The sequence below is a fragment of the Colletotrichum lupini genome, chromosome 6 (genome assembly GCF_023278565.1).
Source record: "Colletotrichum lupini chromosome 6, complete sequence".
NCBI classification, from domain to species: domain Eukaryota; kingdom Fungi; phylum Ascomycota; class Sordariomycetes; order Glomerellales; family Glomerellaceae; genus Colletotrichum; species Colletotrichum lupini.
The window spans coordinates 399,775-419,850 of NC_064679.1; the positions used below are offsets into that span (position 1 = coordinate 399,775).

The following is a 20,076-nucleotide window of genomic DNA, read 5'->3' on the forward strand; positions in this document are numbered from 1 at the left end:
CTTAGCTATTTGCGTATCTATTTGCTTCTTAAACTATATACACGATGAGCTCATTGCACCGGAAAGTTTCCATTTCTCGAATGGTAAAGATTTCACTCTCAACTCCAGTCATAAAACATTTTTGCTTTATCTCTTAGTTGGGGTAGTCCTTCAGTAAAATTCCGTATCCCTCAAGCAGAGATGGGCCACCGGCAACAACCGTGATCTGGTCATTGGTTCCGACAACAACACCATAGAGGTACCGATCTCCGTTCTCGTTGATCCAGAAGGGACCTCCAGACTGTCCACCTTGAGCATCGGCATCAGTCACAACAGGAGAACCTCTGTCACACAGAGTCGCGGAAGAAGCTGTAATAGCCTCTTGACGGTAAGGCTGTTGTCCGCCCTTGTCGCCAGGGTATCCGTAGTGGAAGAACATGGCGCGGTTGAGCTGAGTGTCAGGGTTCACCGTCTTCAACCCAAGCCAGCCGTTGGTGGATCCAGCCTTCTCGCCGAGGACGAAGATGGCCCAGTCGTAGGCGTTGGCACACCAGCCTTCCTGACCGTAGTCGGGTCGGAAGACGCGGATCACGTCGTAGCCGCCGAGGGCCTCGCCGTTGTCGTAGGCGGGCTGGAAGCGGGCGGTTGCGCCATTCTCTGGGATGCAGTGGCGCGCGGTGACGACGTGGCGGGAACCGATCAACGCACCACTGCAGATTGCGCCGTTGGAGAGTGCGATTCTGCCCATGGCACGGTAAGGGTAGTCATTGTTGGTCCAGAGGACGCGGTTGTCGACACCCCCGATGATACCGCGCTTAGAGGGTTGAGAAGATCCGGGATTTGAGGGGGGGAAGTCCGTGAAGTTCGCATCCTGGCCGGTAAGGCTAAGCGTGATGACCTCGGGGACAACTCCTGCGACCTTGCGCTCCTTTAGCGAGGAGACAATGGTAGGGTCGAAGCCGATGGGCTTGATCAAGGTTGATGGATCTGGCAGTTTGGCACCTTCCACCGTGGGAGCAGCGAAGGCGCACGATCCAAATGAGAGAGCCGCTGTGGCTGCAATAGGAACAAAGCGAACCATTGTGATATGAGGTCTTGAGAATAACCGGTTGATAGTCATCGGGATGTGAGACTGGGATGAGCTGATTCTGGACTCCATGATGTCTGCGAGCAAGACAGACTTTATACTCCTGTATAGTAAGCTAAATGTCAACTTCTCATCAAATCAATACTGCATGTGAGATAATCTCGACCCGGCCATGACCCAAAGCTGGGGATGTTCACTAGAATCATTGCTGCCTGGGAATGCATGCTACCTCGACTTGGACCCCATCAACCAAGATCTATACGATGTTGCTACGCAGTCAGACTGAGCTGGGGAAGTTGGCCCCCATCGTCGGACTGGAAAGCGAGCATAAGCGCCTGGAACGTTCGTTCGGAAACTAGAGAACGGGTGAGATCCTAAGTCTACGCTATGAGTACGAGCGGCTATTCTGACTTCTGCCCTGTCGATCCAACAAGGTTCAGAACCATCAGCCGACGACCAGAGACCTTTGCAAAGGACCGCTTGGCGCATCCAAAGGAAGATGAGAAATGGCACGGTCTTCAGGGGATGTTCAGACAGTCTTGCAGCGCTGATAGGTGAGATCGCGTTGATCCCTGTCTGTTTTTTTAGGTTGCGAGATTGAGCTGAGGCGGATGCTACCCGCCGCGGAAGCAGTCAGACGAACTCCACAGAATCCTTCAGGGCCATGTTAAGTTGAAGCCTATTCGAGGATGCGGGTTGTGGAAACAGCACAACCGGATGAACGGTAGGGTGCATTTACGGTTGTCGGTATCGTTTTCAGTATTACTAATTACCGCACTTTCGCATAATATCCACATTGAACAGTCCTCTCTTGATCTCTACTTTCTCACCAAAGGCTTCAAGTTGGTCGCTAACCGCAAAAGACCATGTATCTCCAGTCATCTCAACTCTCCAAGCACCCGAACTCCGTTGGACATCCAAGGCAACATTCGCCGTTGACAATTCTAAGCACATGAGATGATGCACATTTGAGTTTCTGGTTAGTGAGACGAGAATGCAGCTTGATGAACTTTACCTTTTCCGTGATTGTCAGCCCGACCTCTGGGTAAGGTAGTGATCCCTCGGGGTGGAGCTGTGCAAGTAAGCAGAGCGTAACATCGACTGAGAGGAATTGAGTGCCAAGCTTCACAAAAAGCATTCACCAGTCACGGTAGAATCAATCGAATCACGCAACATTCTAGATTCCTCATTCTCACGCGGAGTATTTCTCTGTGCCTCAGTCGTCAAAAGTTAGTGTGGCTGTGTGCATGTTCGAATCCCAAAAATACACTGGCAACCTTGAACAGTTTGTAAGTCACCTTCTGTGGGGCCGCCGATGCAGGTGAGCCTCCTTCGTGGGCAGGGTAACTTCGCTCAAAGTGTCTACTACTCAACTTCTCAAGCTGTCTTAGCTCATGGTAAAAGCAAATAGCTGGTACGATTTTGGGACCGGCTTATTCATCGTTAACTTTCAATTGGGAAAAACCATGCGCAACTCTTCTGAAGCCCATCTTCTGTGAAGCACTGGAGCATAGGACATTGGGATTATGGTCCACTTAGGGTAGGTAGACCGCAGAGCTAGTTTACAAATGGAGGCACGCAATGACAACCATAGGGCCTTCGGCCGCAAACTCCTGCCCAGAGCTTCGGCCCGAACGGCATCAGAGTAACCACTACTGGTAAGGAAAGTGATAGATCGTGTAATACACTCTACTCTCATGATCCGTACTCGGCGGAAACCAGCACAGTAAACGTCATACAATCAACGGTCGACACAGATGATAGTGTACGGCGGACAGTGGATCCCGAAAACACGGCTGCAACACTCGCACAGGACTCGATCTCGGATCTGTCGTCCAGAGAAATCAGACGGAGCAGCTTCACAGACTCCTCAGTATCTTGTCGCCAACCTCCCTTCTACCTACCCAGGCACCGTTTGGAGGCAAAACAAGGTCCGTCGTGTAGCCGCGCAATCGACCTCCATGGCACAACCCAGATTGAGAAGTTTGCGCGCGCGTGGAAAGAGCCATTCCAAGTGCCTACGTGATGTGTAGCAGCGTCACAGACCCAATGGATGTATTTTCCAACTTTTGAGACGGTCGAGCTATGGTGGTAGGAGGCACGACACGCCGCCGTATTGGAAGGTTTGTGGCGGTGTGCTGTAATGTCTTAAATGTTGTCAGGTTCGGTGGTCCATCAACGGTCAACCGTCCCGACTGCATTATGGGTCCGGCGTCTTCAGAAATGTTACCAGGTGAAAGATTAGAAGATGGGGATCATAAGAATTGCTGTTTCGAGCAAAATGCAAAAGGTTCGGGCCCTAACCAGGATTCGAACCTGGGACCTCTCCCAGACGTGTCGCGAAGACCCTAAGGGAGAATCATACCGCTAGACCATCAGGGCGGTGGACCAGATCTGGGAACTGATTCGTGACTTCTCGAGTCAATTTGGGACTTATAAATGGTCATAGCCTCTCGGAGAGATGGGTTCCCATTACATCTGGTACAAGAAGCCTTTGGCTTGAATGACAAGAGCTTGCGTGGCAATCATAGCAGACGGCAATTCTTAGTTGACTAAGAGGTGTGAGATTTCGCACCGATAGAGACACGTCGGCTATTACATCAGTGCATCTCTTTGGCCACAACACATTTCCCCCAGTGCAAATATCATCCATTCTCCTGAGAGGTTGTTCATGACATCAAGTCTAAGTGAATAGACAAGGTCTTGTTGAAATTTCAGTCCTGTGCATTACAAGGTGTACTGGAAGTCTGGCCTCTTGTCACCGAGCGCCTCAATCTCCTTCTCAGATTTATTCTCAACCCAGTGATCTCTCTTCCCCTGCCTCCTCTTCTTATTCTCGATCCTGAGCAAAGTCGTCATGAGCGCACTGCCGCCACACAAGAAAATGGACATGTACGCCAACACAACGCCATGGCCCTCTGGGAACCGCGGGCCGTGGAAGTAAATGTTGGAGCTGACGATACCATTCAAGTTCCCCCATCCAATCACAAAGCCCAGTACCACGCCGCGCTTGTAGACGCCCTCATTGCTGTTGGCGACCCAGGTGATGGTGTTGGCGATGCATGGGTAGATGCCGAGAGCTCCGAGAAAGGTGCCTGCGTATTTGACTTGGGCGCTCTCGGTAGCGATGAGCATACAGAAGCCTACCATGCCGATGAGGCTGACTCCAATGTTGCATAGACCACGCTGTTTCGTCCTGTCCGCCACATATCCGATAAAGATGGTGAAAATCGCCGCCGCAGCATAAGGCGGGACCGTCATCAGCTGCGATCGTACGATACTCGTATTCCACCCAAGTTCGTTGACGATGGTGGGCAAGAACAGACTAAAGGCGTAAAGCGGCATGTCGCAGCCCATGTAGATGACCATGCCCAGCCACATCTTCCAGTCTTTGACGGCCTGCCAGAAGAACGTCATCTTGAACTCCTCGTGGTTGGCAGAGGCCTGCTGGTCCATCTTTAGACGTCGGATGACGCGGGCCCGATCGTCGTCGGAGAGGAACTTAGCCTCGTCGGGGAAGTCGTGGACCATCCAGAAGGAGGCGACGCCGAAGACCACGGTGAGGAGGCCTTCGAGGATAAAGATCCATGCCCAGCCCGGGCGGCCGCCGACGCCGGCCATTTGCTCGATGCCTGCTGCGAGGGCGCCACCGAATGAGCCCGAGATGGCTGCAGCTGAGAAGAAGACGGCCTGGACAGGTAAGCTTGGAGGGACGTCTAGTTGAGCTGAGAACTTACAGCGCGGATGCCAAATTCTGATCTCTTGTACCAACATGATAGGTAGTAGTTAACGCCCGGGAAAAGACCAGCCTCGGTAAGGCCCAAGAACCAGCGCGCGGCCATCAACCCACTCCAGTTGTGTACGAATCCCATGCCCGTCATTGATGCCCCCCAGAGAATCCTGTACTGGGTCAGCACACCATGCCAGATAAAGACTGGAACTAGGCTGTCCTTTGCTCACATGATGATGGGAATGAAGATTGACGGTCGCAATTTCTTGAGCAGAATGTTCGTCAAGGGCTCGAACACCGCATACGAGACGAAGAAAATTGTGAGCGACGAGTTGTACATGGAACTCGTCAGGCCCAGGTCTTTGTTCAAACCGGCGATTTTCGCATTTCCAATGTTGGTTCTATCAAGGAAAGCTAAGAGGTAAAGGATGCATAGCTGCGCCGGCGTCAGTTAGCCCGCAGGACATGAGCATGCATGATACGTACCCATGGAATCAGGATCCAGTCGAGCCTCCTGACTAACTTTCGCTCCTGCAATGTGTAGGTCAGTTTACTGGGCATTTGATTGGACACGAAGGCGTGACATACGACTTCAAGCCTCTCTTCTTCACTGAGGTGCGCGTCAGGGTCACGCGGAATATCCTGCGTGCCTTGGTCTGATGTATGGGAGGCCGCAGCCTTCTCTGTGTCGCTCATCGTGGTGGGGTGTATCTGAAGCCGATATCAAAGTTTGGTTTCGGCCGCGTTTGAGACGAAAAAAGAGAAAAGCCTCGCAATAGAAGGCTCAGATTTTGAGAACAGACGTAGTCAGATGTGGGGGGGAAGGCTGAGTAAATGCTGGCTCGGGTGGCGAACGAATGAGTTTGGGGTGGTAACCAAGATGCTTGACGGAAGCCAAACCAGAGCGGCGGGAGACCTGGTCAAATATAAACTAAGGAGACCTGCCCGCGACGGCGGGAGGTGGGGAACGTAAGAGCAACCTGACCCATCACCGGCAGACGACCTTCGGGATACACTCGGCAATGGAACCTTCTCTGTGACTGGTAGCCAAACCGCTGCAGCGGAACAAGTGGCTTATCGTTAGTAGCCATTGGGGGCTCCACGTTTGACGTGGAACAGAGGACCCGGTCAAGGGATGTTGATGCGCCGCTTTCGAGCGGCGTGATGAATCTGACAGAATACAATGCTAGGGTCTCCAGTACCGATTAGACCGCGTGGTTATCCTGCAGGACCAAGACCAGGAACGCGGGCGGCGACGTCAATAATAAAGGGATGAACCTCAGCAGCAGTATCTGCTTCTCGAAGGATGCGAGGGAAGCCAAGGGGAAGACATCGGAGACACGCGCGCATCGGTTGATTTCTCTGACGTGTCTTAGCCTTGCGAACTCCAGTCCATGACCACGAACAGGTATTCACCATGGACCGGAATCCCGAGACCCATGGTGGCTTGCGAGGTAGTCTAGAATCGTTGGGTTCACAGCATATTCTGACTCCATGCTTGGGGAAGTCACAGGTAGATGGGAGAGAGGGCGCATCTCATCCGCATCGAATGCTTTTCCCGACAAGGTGAGAGCTTGCCAGTGGAGCTAGTTGACAACATTGTATGAGCCGGGGGCTCCATCCGAGACTCCATTTGCCCGTGGGGAGAGTCTGGGGAGGGGGGTTCTACCCGTCGAGACTAAGAAGAGAGGGGGAATATAACGGTCATCGGTCCGCGTGGGCAAGCAAAGACTAGCTTATCTCCGGCGTGACCCCGCGGTTGCAAGCTCAGTCACTCGACCACAACAAGCATTGATCTGCGTCCTAGGCGCTCTAGCATTGGGGCGGGCTGATGCCGGGCAAGCTTGATTTGACGGCCGACACTTCGAACGGAAAAGAAGTACCGCTGGATCTGCAGTAAGCTCGGTCAATAGCAACTGGTTGACGGTTCCCCAAGATGATGCCAGCCACTCTGCCCTTCCTGCTAGTCTTAGTGGGACGGGGAACGGGCTGGGTCGTTGTGCACGTATTTGAAACACACCCACGTGAGGACAAGGGTGACGCCGTTGCTCAAGATCTGTGCAGTAGTCGCACGAACACCGCCGAGTGGCACAAGAAACACCGTATGGCGAGGTTGGATGGCCAATAATGCAGCCTGCTCGGTTGAGCTGGTCTTTCTGTGCGACTTAGATGTAATGCAGATGGCCGCCCCACACATAAGTCTTTGATAATCAGAATAGGCAGGTCCATGACTACAATGGACTGACGTGCGACCACGGGCATGATTCAAGCATATCGCCGGTTCGAAGAACGACGTTACTTGGGGGTTCGTCAACAGATGGGCCCAAAGATGCTGGCCGCATCTGCGCCGTTGAACATCCCCGGGATAGTAGGTCTTGTCCCGGCTTGGCATGCTGCAGCACCATGGTCCCTGGCAGAGAATGCTAGTAATCATGATGGGTCGTTGGGCGGATCGATGATCAGTCGGTGCTGAATATTCATCCGAAGATGAGTGGACAGAGGCTAGGTATTTGGTGCCATCCGAAGTTCTGAATAAACGTAGGTAGGCCCACTGACTGCACGAAGCCGAAGAGATATCCATGTCGGTGCGGCGTCTGGTCCCGAACCGGCCGTAACGGGTCCCGACGCCCTGGCTTGGCAATCCGCGCCCGGGGCCAGGCTGGCGGTAAGGAGGGCCCGTAGCTCGGGACATGGCAGAAAGCCGTCGATAGTTCTCTGTCGCAAGCCGACTGGCCGTCGTTGGGCCGCTCCGACCATCAGCCGTCTCGAATAGTCCCTGCTTTCATGTTCCAAGCTTTCGGGGCGGGAGCTTGCCTCAGAGTCCATTGACTGAATGGTTCTCTTCAGACTTCGGGAGCTTGCGGATAGCTGGACTTCCAGGCTCGGCGTCCTGGACTTGTTCGACCATTGACATTGGTCGAACTCAACCTGCCCGGAACAAGACATGAAGGCTTCCAGCATGGCTGGCATTCTGGCGGCGCTAGAGCTGACGATGCATGCCCACACGGTATTGCTTGTCAACTGCGGACGTTTCGTGCCTCAACTGCATTGCATAGATAGCGGACGTGTCGCAGCATTGTGTAACTAATGAGACAATGAAATTTCATGATGACATATTGGCGTGCGAAAAAGGCGATGCTTAGACCGCGAGCTGCAGTGGATGCGATGATGGAGCATGGAGAAAGAGGGTTGGGAGATGGTGATGACAGAGGCCAGTGGAGTGGACGGGAGTTGCCAGCCGGCAAAACGTCAAGCCGGCTGGCGCCCAACTAGACCAACCCAGCTGAGTCATCGCGGATAGCGCCGGCGTCGATCGGCGACAAGCCCCACCATTGCCGCTAATCCCCGACTGCGACGATGGCGCTTTCGGCGGTGGCTTCTGACGTGAGAACTTCATCTCTCAGGCGATGAGAGGTTGCAGTGCTCACCGTCACATGTTCCCGTCTTCAAGGGAGGCTATATACGATACCCTTCCCCCAATTCATCCCGAGTTCGACTTCCTAACCCACCCAACAGGGGTTTGATTCTGTCAGTGAGGGGCAATTCACTCACACACTCTCATACACCCCACCATCCCCTGCGTTGATACCCATCACCATGGCCAAACGTGTATGCATCGTCGGTAAGGACAACTTTCTCTCCCGCGCCCGAGTCTTTGCTAACACCATAGTCTCAAGGCGCCGGCCCCTCCGGCCTCGTCGCCGCAAAGACTCTCCTCCAAAACGCACCAAAGGGCGCCTTTGACGTGACAATCTTTGACGCCCAACGGCGCATCGGCGGCTTATGGCCCACGCGCCGCGACGATATCGACGGCCTCGTCCACCCTCTCATGCTCGCCAACCAGAGCAAGCACACCGTGCAGTTCAGCGACCTCGCCTGGGCCCCTGAGGACCCGGACTTCCCGCGCGCCTGGATGGTTGGCCGGTACCTGGAACGCTACATCGAGCGCTACCTCAAGGGCACTGATGCTGCCGCTGCAGCAACCTTGAAGCTCGGCCACCGTGTCGTCGAAACGAAGCTCTCTTCCAAAGACGGCTCATGGACCGTCACCGTCGAGAGCGAGGCTGGCGGAAGGGAGACGAGCGTGTTTGATTACCTGCTTGTGTCTTCCGGCTTCTTTGGCAAGCCCATTGTGCCAGACGTCGTCTCTGGCAGTGCCGGTACGGATATCCCCGTGGTGCACAGCAGCAAGTACCGGGATCTACAGACCCTGTTCCCGGACGGCGTCAAGAACGGCGGCAAGATTCTAGTCGTGGGAGGGCAGATGTCTGGCGTCGAGATCGCGGGGACCATCGCCACGCACATTTCCTGCGCCATCAACGCACCGGACCCGAACCCCGTGCCGAACGCGGAGAAGCTCACAGTCGAGCATCTCACCCAGCGTCCGACGTGGGTGTTTCCACTCCACACCACGCCAAAGGTATGCCCCATCTTCCAGACATGGAGAGACTCGACTTGCTGACACCAAGCTCAAGCCCGGCGCGAAAGCAGCCCCCTTCCTACCCCTAGACTTCCCATCCTACAACCTCAGCAACCGCCCACACCCCCTCGAAAACAGCCAAGGCCACATCACCCCAGACGCCGCACGCCTAACCCACGGCATCTACACAACCTCCCTAGGCCAAGACCAATCCGACTTCTCCCCCTCCGTCGCCGTGACGTCCAAACACCACTCGGACCCGGCCTACCTCGCCGTCTCGGAGAACTACATGGAATTCGTCCGCGCCGGCCTCGTCAACATCACAACCGGCAAACTCGACTCCGTCACCGGCACAACCGCAAAATTCACGAACCCTTCCTCCTCCTCCTCCTCCTCCGCCGCCACTCCGGAAATCGAGAACGTCGCAGCCGTCATCCTCGCAACGGGCTTCGACCCCTCCCCCTGTCTCTCCTTCCTCCCCTCCTCCGTCCTCACAACCCTAAACCACTCTTCCTCCCACCCCTCTCTCCCCCTCGCCCTCGCCTTCCACGGAACCCACGTCAAAGACCTCCCGACCCTCGGCTTCGTAGGCTTCTACCGGTCCCCCTACTGGGGCGTAATGGAAATGCAAGCCCGTTTCCTCTCCGCCCTCTGGACGTCCTCCCCTTCCACACGCCCGCCGGCCCTCACCGAAGCCCTCCTAGACGACGCCTCAGACTGGCGCACCGTCTCCCTCCGCGACGACCCCCGCGCCTCCCAGTTCCCAATGGGCGACTACGCCTACCTAATGCAACAATTCTCCCTCGCTCTCTCCATCCCCATCTCCCCGCCCGCGAGCCCCTTAACCCCGGCCCTCCCTCACAACAACAAACCAATGGACATACTCACCCCGGCACGCTACCTCTCCCCACTCGCCTCCGAATCCGCAAAATCCGAAGCCGACAAGTCTCTAGCACAAACAAACGACACAGCAATCGCAGGCCTAACCACATCCCGCTTCGTGCCCCGCGCCGTCTTCCGCAGCTTACTGGGAACATGGAAGCTAGAACGCGATCTCACGAGCAGACTACCGAGCCACCCAAGCGGCCACTTCAGCGGGACGGCACAATTCCTCCTCCGCAACAAGACCGCCGACGGCCTGAAGTGCGCCTCCGGACCCGCCTCCGCGGATGAAACCCCAGACGCCAACGACGACGGCGCCCTGGCGACAGAATACCTCTATATCGAAGACGGCGAATTCCGCGCCTCAAACGGCCTCGTCTTCCGCGCGACCCGCCGCTACGTCTGGCGCTACGACGAAAAGAAAGACACAATCAGCGTCTGGTTCGCAAAAGTCAACGAGCCGAAGCGGGCAGATTACCTCTTCCACGAGATCGAGTTCGAAGGACCGCCACAAGATGACCAGAAGAACCCCTGGCAGGCAAAGGCTGGGCACCTTTGCATTGATGATTATTATGACGTAAAGTACGACTTCGCCTTCAAGGCTGTCAACCTCGAGGAGTGGAATATCAAGTATACTGTCAACGGGCCACAGAAGGATTACACGATACATGGCATCTATAGACGCTAGAAACATCAATGACTAGAAGACGGATGAAGCGAAATCTTACATCTCAGGCTTTGAGAATCTAATCATTTCTATAAGTAATGCTTTTCTATCTCCTGCAATCGTGCATCATTCGCTATAGGCCAGCATTGCTGAAACCAGCATAGCCCAGTGTGCAGTCTCGCTATTGCACAACTCCAAAGATAACATTTTCCATCCTCGCCACTGTAAATGCATCAGTATCGCTCACCAGAATGTCAGTGTTTCTCTTGTGCCGCCTAATAGTTCATCGTCAGTGACCAATCCTAGCCCGCCTACAACATCGTCAAATCCCCATCGCCGTCCACCTTTCGCATGCTTCCGTCACCCAAGATTGCATGCCTTCGCACGAGCTTGGTGTTTCCGGTGTTCAATGTCCAGCAACGAGCCAAGCCCTCTCTTCCAAATGCCCAGATCATCATATCAGGGCCTGATCCCATCGAAAGGTCGACGATGCCGGAGCAAACGGCAACGACTTGGCCGTAGACATCAATTGGAAACTTTGGCCTTGAGTTCCGGTTGTCCTTGCTGTTCAATCCGCCGTTCTTGGCTTTGAGAAATTGCTGAACTGTATGCTGCAATGTCGGCCACCAATGAGCCCATTGATGTTCCCCTTGGCTGTCGACCAAACTCAGGAGGCTGTTAGTGTTTGAGAGATCTCGGAACATATCTGGTGGGATGGTGTAGAAAGCGAGAATTTGCTCCCCTGGTTGGAACCCTTCTCCTTCCGTCCACCGTGTCGTTGGGAAAACGGCAGCAATTCTCACACCATGTACCAAGTCCCTCCCAACGGCATACATGAGCGGCGCACTTTCGCATGCTGCCGCTGGTGGACAAAACTTCACCTTGGTCACAATGCCAGCCCTCGACCATTTGGGATCATCACAAACCAGGCTCAGGTACCTAGTCTTGGGGTCTGTAAAAAGGATGTGAGACCCGTCGCTCAAGGGCACGGCTCGATAGTTGTCGGCAGTGGATAATCTAGGCCTTGGGAGGACTCTTCCCGTTCTTGTCCACTGGCTTCTTTGATTGGCAAAGGGACCGAGGGAGGCGGACAACTGCTGCTCCATGATGGTATAGACGTTCGAAGCGTCTTCCTCTAGTTCAGACGTCTCAAGTCGTGAGATGATAACCGGGACCTGGGGGGTGAAGTCGATTTCATTGAAGCCAAGACCACCCAATACGTCTTGCAGCGAGCCGGCGTGGCAGTCTGAGATTGACGCGGCGCTGATCAGGCGAAGTTTGCGTCTTGGGTCGTTTGCGTCACCCGGAGGAAGAAAATAGATGTAGTCGCTGGGTGTGGACAAGGCAAAGCGGCGGGCATTTTGCTTTGCACTTCTATCATTGTTATGTATCTCGATAGCCGAAGAGCTGCCAAAGGCGACGTAAGAACGATGAGGGCAAATGGCGACGGAGCGAGGAGGACAGTCGGCCGTGCCCACGTTGTAGTGGGTGGATTGTAGCTTTGCCTGCAAAGGCAGGGAGTGCGATACTTGCCGTGCGTTACAGTTACACAGTTTGTTTTGGGTTGAGTACTTGATGGGCAATACGGGTAACCCTTGGATTTCGAAGACAAGGCCAAGACGGCCTTGGACGAGCACAGCAACATGGTTGCGTGCCCATGTCGTGTCCATGGCGCAGGCAAGTACAGGAGATCCGCAGGTAATGGCAGTGATAAGTCGAAGTTCGCCCTTGCGGCTCTTGCGATAATTCGAGTGCTCCTTCTAAGAAGATATGGGCCATGGACGCGAGAAGCTCTCTTCGCACTGGTGATGCAACTCATAGACCAGGATGGTGCATCCGTGGGTGACCATCAAGTATCGACCGCACACACTTGCGGTGTAGACAATGTTTCGTTCGTCGCTGGTAGATATCGGAGAACCGCCGATGAAGTGCGTCTGGCCGATTTCGACGAAAGCGGGCTTGCTCCCGTTGTGACGCGGGCCGAGAGTGCATTCTCTCGTGAGCCATTTGGACATGACAGACGCTCGACTTGGCACCGGCTTGTCCGTGTTGCTGGAAGCTTGATGGCCAAGTATGCTATTGATGCTCGAGGTCCACCCGCCCCTCGACAACATGCGGCCAAGAATAGTCTCATTCATGCCGGCTAAGAACCAGGAGCGGCAGGTGTGCCGTGAGGAATTGAAGTCGCATGGATCCAAGAGCAAGTAGATACCAAGCAATATCTCGATTGGGAGCCTTTGAGAAACTGGCAGCTGTTGCATCGCGTGATAGCCATGGCCATGGCTGTACAACAGCGGACGCTGGCCGGGCTGGTTCGTCATGGCAGAGTCAAGCCAGGGATCTGAGGTCTGAAATGTTGTCGAAGAAAAGATACCTAAAGAGAGTGATAGAGTAGAGACCGGGATAAAGGTTCAGGGCGTACTTCGGGCAATGATAGAAGTCCCTAGAACTGCTGGTGATGCAAGTGGTGACTTGGGTGATGTTGATGCTGGTCGGGGCTTGATGATTGAAGACGATGTTGTAGTCAAGAAATGAATTTCCGGGGACTCGCGATTCTGCAAACTCATAAGTAGGATACAAGCTCTATGCACGCCCCTTGCCAGCAGGTGACTAAAAGTTTCTGCAGTTTCCATCTTTCCAGTTGCAGTGAGAAGGTGAAGAGATAACGGCAGGTGAGTGCTGGCCGTGTGGGTTGCAGGAACCCAGAAAAGCAGTTGCCAACGACATCAAAGTGCCTGAAAGAGCAACATCTCCTGATTTAGATACCAGAGTGCTCCTCCCCATCCAAAGCTGTCTTCATTAGAGAGAGTCTGGAGAACACAAAAAGCGACAGGATGCACGGCAAAACTGAGGGGGAGGAAAAGTCGAGGAACCGAGCAAGCTGAACCTCCAAGAATGAGCCAGCTCTGGGGGGTTGTCACCAACTGGTCGGTTAGCTCAGTTGGTTAGAGCGTGGTACTAATATTTCACCTGCAATATTGTGTAATGCCAAGGCCGGGAGTTCAAGCCTCCCACTGATCAATCTTTTGCATTTTGATCGAGATAATTCGTACAAAACACCCATTACGTGCCCATATTATTATTGAAGACATTCCTTTTCGCGATTTTCGTGAGTTTCTTGTTCAAAAACGTTGTTGTGGTGGTAGCTTTGTGCGACGACTCTCGGATCTACACTCATTTGCTGACTCATTCAGTACCTCGAGCGTGTGTGTGGACCTGAGAGGGTGCGTTCATGTAGTTGAAGACCCAGCCCGGAAAAGCATTTAAGGTGAAGAGACCGATTGTTTTCATGGTTGGTTTTCCAACATGCATGAGTGAAGATGAATCTGAGTATCCTCAAATTCGTATTGTCTCGAGTCCTCAACCGTGAAGCTTGTGATGTCGATGAAAACGCTCAGATGCGACTGAAGAATTACTGGGCTCCCCTGAAGATCCAGGGCAGGGCGCCTGACAGTTCCTCTGACAGGACCGGACCCAGTGGGGTTGTAATTCTGCTTTCGGTTAGCGAGATGCCCAGAGCTCCCGACCTGGCAGAAAAGCATTCATGGATGGCGGGGTAGCTCTGGGCGCAAGCGAATGGCATTCACCACGCAGTCAAGCTTAAAAAAGAGTAGCAGCTGCAGTTGGGGGTTCATCCACGTCATATGGCAGAGTTCAGCTGGAAACTGATTTTGAGCGCCGGATTGGGCAACCACAGGAAGATGCTGACGCAGATTTTGCCATTGACACTGACATGGAGGAGGAAAGAACGCGGGCACTGCACTTGCTGCTCCCAATGCGGCACGAGGCAAGATGTACCTTGGATAGGTACCTTAAGGTAGCTACCTAAGGAAAGAGAAGGTAGGAGGGAGAAATGAGGAAGGAGGAAGGAGGCATGGCCCGTCTGCGGGCAGCCAAGAAGGAGAAGGAAGGAGCTGACGCGCGCCTTTGCTTGGCTTCGTTCGTTCCCGGCCCTCCTCCTTCTTCTCCTCTGTCTCTGCTCTCCCTCATCTTCATACAAAATCCCCTCAATTCGTACCACCAATTCCGATTAACTTTCCATCCTGCTCTGCACCCTCTTCTTAGACACCTTTACAGAAGACTCTCCCCAAATACCTACTCAGCCAGCTACTGTCTCTCCACGGCATCAATCTCTACCCCTCAATTGCGTCCGACCGCCACAATGAAGCTCGCCGTCTTCAGCGCCAAAGCCTATGACAAGAAATACATCAATGCCGCCCACGATGTCAGGAAGGAAGAGTTCAAGAAGCACAACGAGAAGCTTGTCGACGACAACACTGACTTTGGCATCATCTACCACGACTTCTCCCTCTCTACCGAGACCGTCTCGCTCGTCAAAGACGTCGATGCCGTCTGCGTCTTTGTAAACGACTCCCTCACCGCCGACGTCGTCGAGGAGCTCCACAAGGCCGGCTGCAGAGCCATCCTCCTTCGCTGCGCAGGCTTCAACAACGTCGACCTTAAGACTGCCGAAAAGTTGGGCATCTTCGTTGCCAATGTCCCTTCCTACTCCCCCGAGGCTGTAGCCGAGTTCGCCGTCGCCCTGCTTCAATCCCTCAACCGACGCACCCACCGAGCCTACAACCGAACCCGCGAGGGCAACTTTAACCTCGATGGCCTTCTCGGCAAAACTGTACATGGCAAGACGGTGGGCATCATTGGTACCGGCAGGATTGGCGTTTCCATGGCCCGCATCATGAAGGGCTTCGGCTGCACACTGTACGCCTTTGACCCCTACGAGTCAGACGCCTTCAAGGAGCTCGGCGAGTACCTGCCTCTGGAGGAGCTCCTTCCCAAGTGCGACTTCATCAGTTTGCACTGCCCTCTGATGGAAAAGACGAAGCATATCATCAACGAAAAGACGCTGAAGCAGATGAAGCCTGGCGCTATGCTCATCAACACATCTCGTGGCGGTCTCGTCGATACCAAATCTGTCGTCCACGCCCTCAAGACTAAGCATCTTGGCGGTCTGGCCCTGGACGTATACGAAGGCGAGGGGGATCTCTTCTACAATGACCACTCTGGTCATATTATCGACGACGACTTGCTGACCCGTTTGATGACCTTCCCCAACGTCCTCATCTGTGGCCACCAAGGTTTCTTCACCGAAGAAGCGCTGCAGGAGATCTCCGAGTGCACATTCCGCAACCTCGAAGACTTTATGCTGGGACGCAAGTGCGACAACTCTTTGGTCAAGGAAGAGTTTTTAATGTCTCGCAGAGAGTCTCTCCCGGTGCGTATTGTCTGAGGTTAGGAGAACCCTGCTGGCAGCTGGTGGATATGAAACAAAGACCTGTAGATTGGTGAATACCCTTCTCTTCAACTCTTGAGCAAATAGATGGCTACAGATTACGACTTACGAATAGACGATTCCCTACATCCACTGTCGCATCGCTCCTCTCATGCAGATGAAAAGTTTGACGAAGAAAGGATTGATATTTTCAAATGGTTGCATTACCCACATGTGCATGCACTTGAACCCGACTGTTTTAATTTCAATTTTATTTAGGATTATGAACGGCGCCGGCCGTTGGGCTTTATATGCGTCTATAGTCTAAATGCCTTTCGCTCCTGGATTCCACTATCCAACGCCAGCCTCCTCTTTACGCCGAATAAACAAAGATTACCATCGAATCCAGGGCCGATAGCCAAGGCGCCAGGAACAAGTCGCTGAGATACAGCAGCTCTCTGGGTGTTTTGCTATGTATCGAGATGTATACATATCGAATATCCGAATCGCTTACGAGGGCTCAAAGGTGCGGGTAGGAGCCAACGCGTTCTTCGGCGGCTTGGCCTTTTCCTCATCGGATCCCGACGTCTCCTCGTCATCACCAGAGTAGGCGTACTTGCTCCTGGCACGGATACGGGCTCCGTAGACCCAGAAGAGGAAGGGAATCGCACAGCACGCGAGACCGAGGAAGGCGAGGAGGGACGAGGCCCATTGGTCGCCGAGGCGGTCGTACATTTGCTCGGTGAAGAGGACGACGGCGGCGCCCCAGAAGGAGCGGATGCAGGTCTTTGCGGCGAGGGCGGAGGCGGCTTGGTGCTGGTAGGAGTCGACGAGGTAGTTGTTTGCCGAGTTGTACAAGAAGATGAAGCCGAAGCCGACGGGGAAGCCGCCGAACGCGGGGCCGGCCCAGTGGAGATCTGCGTAGGAGGTCCAGGCGAAGATGAAGAGGCCGATGGGGATGAACCAGCAGCTGAGCATCATGGGGATGAGGCGGGCCTCGGCGGGCGGGTGTCCGTTGTGCTTCGCGACGAGGGTGAGGTAGTGCTTGTTCACCCAAGGGGAACAGGCGGCCGACAAGAGAACGCCGACGGCGAGGGGGATGAACATGAGACCCGTCGAGGAGGCGGAGTAGCCCTTGCGCTTCTGGTAGATGATGGGGAAGGCAACGAAGAACATGTAGAGCAGGCCGTAGAGGACGGACATGTAGATGGAGATGAGGAAGACGATGAGCTCGCCAAAGAGCAGCTGGAAGGGCCGGATGAGGAAGATTCCCAGGCGCTCGCTGAAGGGACGCATGTCGATGTCCTGCTCCGTGACGTGGGTCGCGTCGCCGGTCTCCTTGCGCATCTTCGCGGCACGGCGGGCGAGGATCGTGGGCGCGTAGGTCTCGGGGACGGTGAAGGAGATGAGGACCCAGACGACGAAGGCCATGATGAGCTGGATCCAGTACAGCCACCGCCAGCCTGCCGCGTCGGAGAGGAAGCCGCCGACCAAGGGACCGATGGCGGGGCCGATGAAGGGCGCAGCAGAAAAGGCTGCCATCGGAACGCCGCGCTCCTCGTTGCGCCAGAGGTCTGCGAGGGTGCCGCCCACGAGGGTCATGGGCGCGGAGAAGGCGATGCCGTCGATGGCGCGGCAGACAAGCAACGTGGCGAGGTTCTTGGCGACGGCGCAGGGGATGATGAAGATGACGGCGAGAAGGAGGGTGGATGCGTAAATCACCTGGCGGCCGTAGATTTCGGAAAGGGGCGCGAAGGCCATGGGACCGATGCCGAAGCCGATGACGAAGACGGTGATGGAGACGAGGGCGGCTTCCTCTGAGACGTGGAACTCTGCTGCGACGCCCTCGATGTCGGCCGTAATTACCGAGGAGCAGAAGGCGACGACGAAGCAGGTTAGGGCGACGACCATTGTGCAGTACCACTTGTATGCCTTGCTCCAGTTCTTTGGGTTCTGGGGGTCGTTGGGGACGAAGGTGACGAGCTTGTAGTCTCCCCGACCTGCTGGAGCCGAGGCGTCGGTGACGGCGGGGATCTCGCCATTGTGGGTTTCCACGCGGTACTCGTCGAGGTTTGCGTTGGGGGAGAGGGTGCGGTAGGGGAGGTTTACGTCCAGCTCTGGGTCGATTTCCTCCTTCGTCTTTACGGGGTGGAGGACGTTTGAGGCGATGGAGGAGCGGCGGTTCGGGCGGGCGTTGCCTGATGGTGTGCGGGTGTGGGAGGATACCGGGGCGTATTGGGGTGCTGGTGCGGCGCCGTCTGAGTCTGAGGAGGAGCCTGGCGGTAGGGTGTGTGATGATGTTCGTGATGGCTGATCCATCTTTGCGGTTTGGGTGTGTTTGCTTTGGTTGATGTGGTCTGTCTTCAGGGGGTCCCTGGTGGGAAAGGGGGGTCTTGGGAGGGAAGTCTGAAGAGTTGAGGGTTAGGGGGTATGGCCCGGTATGAACACGATGATCAAGGAATAGTAAGATATCCTCCCGGATGAAAGGGGGGGCATCACCCTGACTTTATACTCGGCCTCATCTTGGGGAGAAGAACCACACACGAAGGGAACTGAGTCACTGTTGGTGTGAGATGAACAAGGTGCCTTGCATCAGGAAAGATACGCACGCCCCCCTCCCCTGCACTCCATTGAATGGGTAAACAACCTGAGAATAAGGGAACCGGTCGCAATTCGGGCTATGGCTTGGGAATGGGATACTTCGGCGGCGGCATTCGGGGTGGTGTCCCACTTATCTGGATGGACGGAGACCCGCTTTTCCCGTCCGAATCGCCCAACCCGGTTTATCGTCGTGACCCATTGTTCTCCCTCCTACCCCCTTGTTTTCTCTCAAAAATTTGCAGGTATAGTCGAGTCTAGACGCAGCGATAACAGCATGGTCCGCGAGTCGTTCATGTGAGGTTTTCCCTCCTTTTCTTCTTCTTTCTGGTTTGGACGTGCTGAGTACACGCGCGTAAAGTTTTCGCGGACCACTTTCTGTGATTATCTTTCCGCCATTCCATTCTTGATGGGGATGTTCCCCACCGCGGAAAGGCGAAGGGGGCGTGTGTCAATCAGCAAAACCTGCGAGAACGGAGGGGTGACATTCCAAGCTGCCTAGAGAGAAGAAACATGTGAGAGGTACGAGATAACGTGCTGCCCGTCCGCGCCGCCCTAGCAGATGCAATGGCAGGCTCCCTGCAGCGTTGGGTTTGGCGGCTCTGGTCGAAGAAGGTAATGGACGGCCATCACGGGGAGGCGAGAGCCAAGAATTCGGGTTTAAGGTGGGGAGCAGTAACAGTTTGTGTGGCCAGCGCGAATAGAGCCTCACAAAAATGTCGGCGGCGCGCTTGACACGAGCGCCGACTGTTGCTTTTTTGGCTTTGCTCTACGGAGGGCGGTACTGGGTTTGGGCGCGCGTGCAGGGGACTTCTCTGACCTTTCATATTCAGAAAGACTGAATCAGATTTTGAGGCTATCCCAGGATCGGACTAGAGCGAGAATGTGGTCTGGTCTGGTCGACGGGCCTTGTTTGGAAAAAGCTTTATTCGAAGTACTTACGGCTGGAAGAACGCGCAGCGGGAACGGGTCCAGCAAATCGACATCGCAACTTCACCCGTAATTCTCATGGGGATATGTGCACGGCGACCCCGAACTCAACAGCTTTTGAGGGAAAAATAAATGCTATTCCAAGTTTGAGATCTCAGTCAGCCAAAACGAAACCCTCAATACGCTTCTCGTTCTCTTCAAAGGTACATACTTCCTCGCGGCTCTGTCCGGTGACGCAAAAAAAGCAGAAGCGGGACGGGTCTGGGAATAAGAGGGAATGACTTTTGGGCGGCACTAGAGCGTCTTGGCCTCTGGATGACAGGGGTAGTCCCGGTCCGACGTCCGCGATTGTGTGGCCTTCCCAGGGCTGAGGAACAGGGGGGAGAAATCTCGGGACGAGCTCGGGGTGTCGTCATACTAAATCAAACTTGAGGCGATCCGCACCCAATTTTTCATCTGTTTTTTTTTCCAAGCCATAGCCGAGGACTTGTCAACAATTGAGGCTGCGAATTGTTGATATTTCTATCTGCGAAGCGATTCTCTTGTCTACTCC

General features: G+C 54.6%; 6 protein-coding genes and 2 non-coding genes across 8 annotated transcripts; 3 read left to right on the top strand and 5 right to left on the bottom strand.

Moving 5' to 3' along the window:
* Window positions 1-133: 133 nt before the first annotated feature.
* On the bottom strand, window positions 134-1,060 carry CLUP02_11593 (uncharacterized protein; the record flags this gene model as incomplete). Its single annotated transcript, XM_049290560.1, has 1 exon — window positions 134-1,060. One exon carries the CDS (start codon window positions 1,058-1,060, stop codon window positions 134-136), a length of 927 nt encoding a protein of 308 aa, XP_049147705.1.
* A 2,024-nt stretch (window positions 1,061-3,084) lies between these two features.
* Window positions 3,085-8,193, bottom strand: CLUP02_11594 (major facilitator superfamily transporter; the record flags this gene model as incomplete). The annotated part of the gene is made up of 17 exons (XM_049290561.1): window positions 3,085-3,281; window positions 3,456-3,579; window positions 3,642-3,723; window positions 3,798-4,756; window positions 4,804-4,966; window positions 5,027-5,232; window positions 5,283-5,327; window positions 5,385-5,507; window positions 5,596-5,679; window positions 5,738-5,966; window positions 6,075-6,173; window positions 6,234-6,382; window positions 6,572-6,785; window positions 6,821-7,298; window positions 7,358-7,834; window positions 7,891-7,947; window positions 8,004-8,193. The coding sequence occupies 17 exons, from the start codon at window positions 8,191-8,193 to the stop codon at window positions 3,085-3,087; spliced, it is 3,876 nt and encodes a 1,291-aa protein (XP_049147706.1).
* CLUP02_tRNA239 lies at window positions 3,362-3,448 on the bottom strand. Its single transcript has one exon. It is a non-coding gene; the product is annotated as a tRNA-Pro (tRNA).
* Window positions 8,194-8,393: 200 nt separating the features above from the next.
* CLUP02_11595 (uncharacterized protein) lies at window positions 8,394-10,786 on the top strand (the record flags this gene model as incomplete). Its single annotated transcript, XM_049290562.1, has 3 exons — window positions 8,394-8,418; window positions 8,474-9,216; window positions 9,272-10,786. 3 exons carry the CDS (start codon window positions 8,394-8,396, stop codon window positions 10,784-10,786), a joined length of 2,283 nt encoding a protein of 760 aa, XP_049147707.1.
* Window positions 10,787-11,076: 290 nt separating this feature from the next.
* Window positions 11,077-12,903, bottom strand: CLUP02_11596 (F-box domain-containing protein; the record flags this gene model as incomplete). The annotated part of the gene is made up of 2 exons (XM_049290563.1): window positions 11,077-12,293; window positions 12,636-12,903. 2 exons carry the CDS (start codon window positions 12,901-12,903, stop codon window positions 11,077-11,079), a joined length of 1,485 nt encoding a protein of 494 aa, XP_049147708.1.
* A 788-nt stretch (window positions 12,904-13,691) lies between these two features.
* CLUP02_tRNA201 lies at window positions 13,692-13,786 on the top strand. The gene has a single exon. It is a non-coding gene; the product is annotated as a tRNA-Ile (tRNA).
* A 1,141-nt stretch (window positions 13,787-14,927) lies between these two features.
* On the top strand, window positions 14,928-16,013 carry CLUP02_11597 (D-isomer specific 2-hydroxyacid dehydrogenase; the record flags this gene model as incomplete). Its single annotated transcript, XM_049290564.1, has 1 exon — window positions 14,928-16,013. The coding sequence occupies one exon, from the start codon at window positions 14,928-14,930 to the stop codon at window positions 16,011-16,013; it is 1,086 nt and encodes a 361-aa protein (XP_049147709.1).
* Window positions 16,014-16,505: 492 nt separating this feature from the next.
* On the bottom strand, window positions 16,506-18,314 carry CLUP02_11598 (major facilitator superfamily transporter; the record flags this gene model as incomplete). The annotated part of the gene is made up of 1 exon (XM_049290565.1): window positions 16,506-18,314. The coding sequence occupies one exon, from the start codon at window positions 18,312-18,314 to the stop codon at window positions 16,506-16,508; it is 1,809 nt and encodes a 602-aa protein (XP_049147710.1).
* Window positions 18,315-20,076: the final 1,762 nt, after the last annotated feature.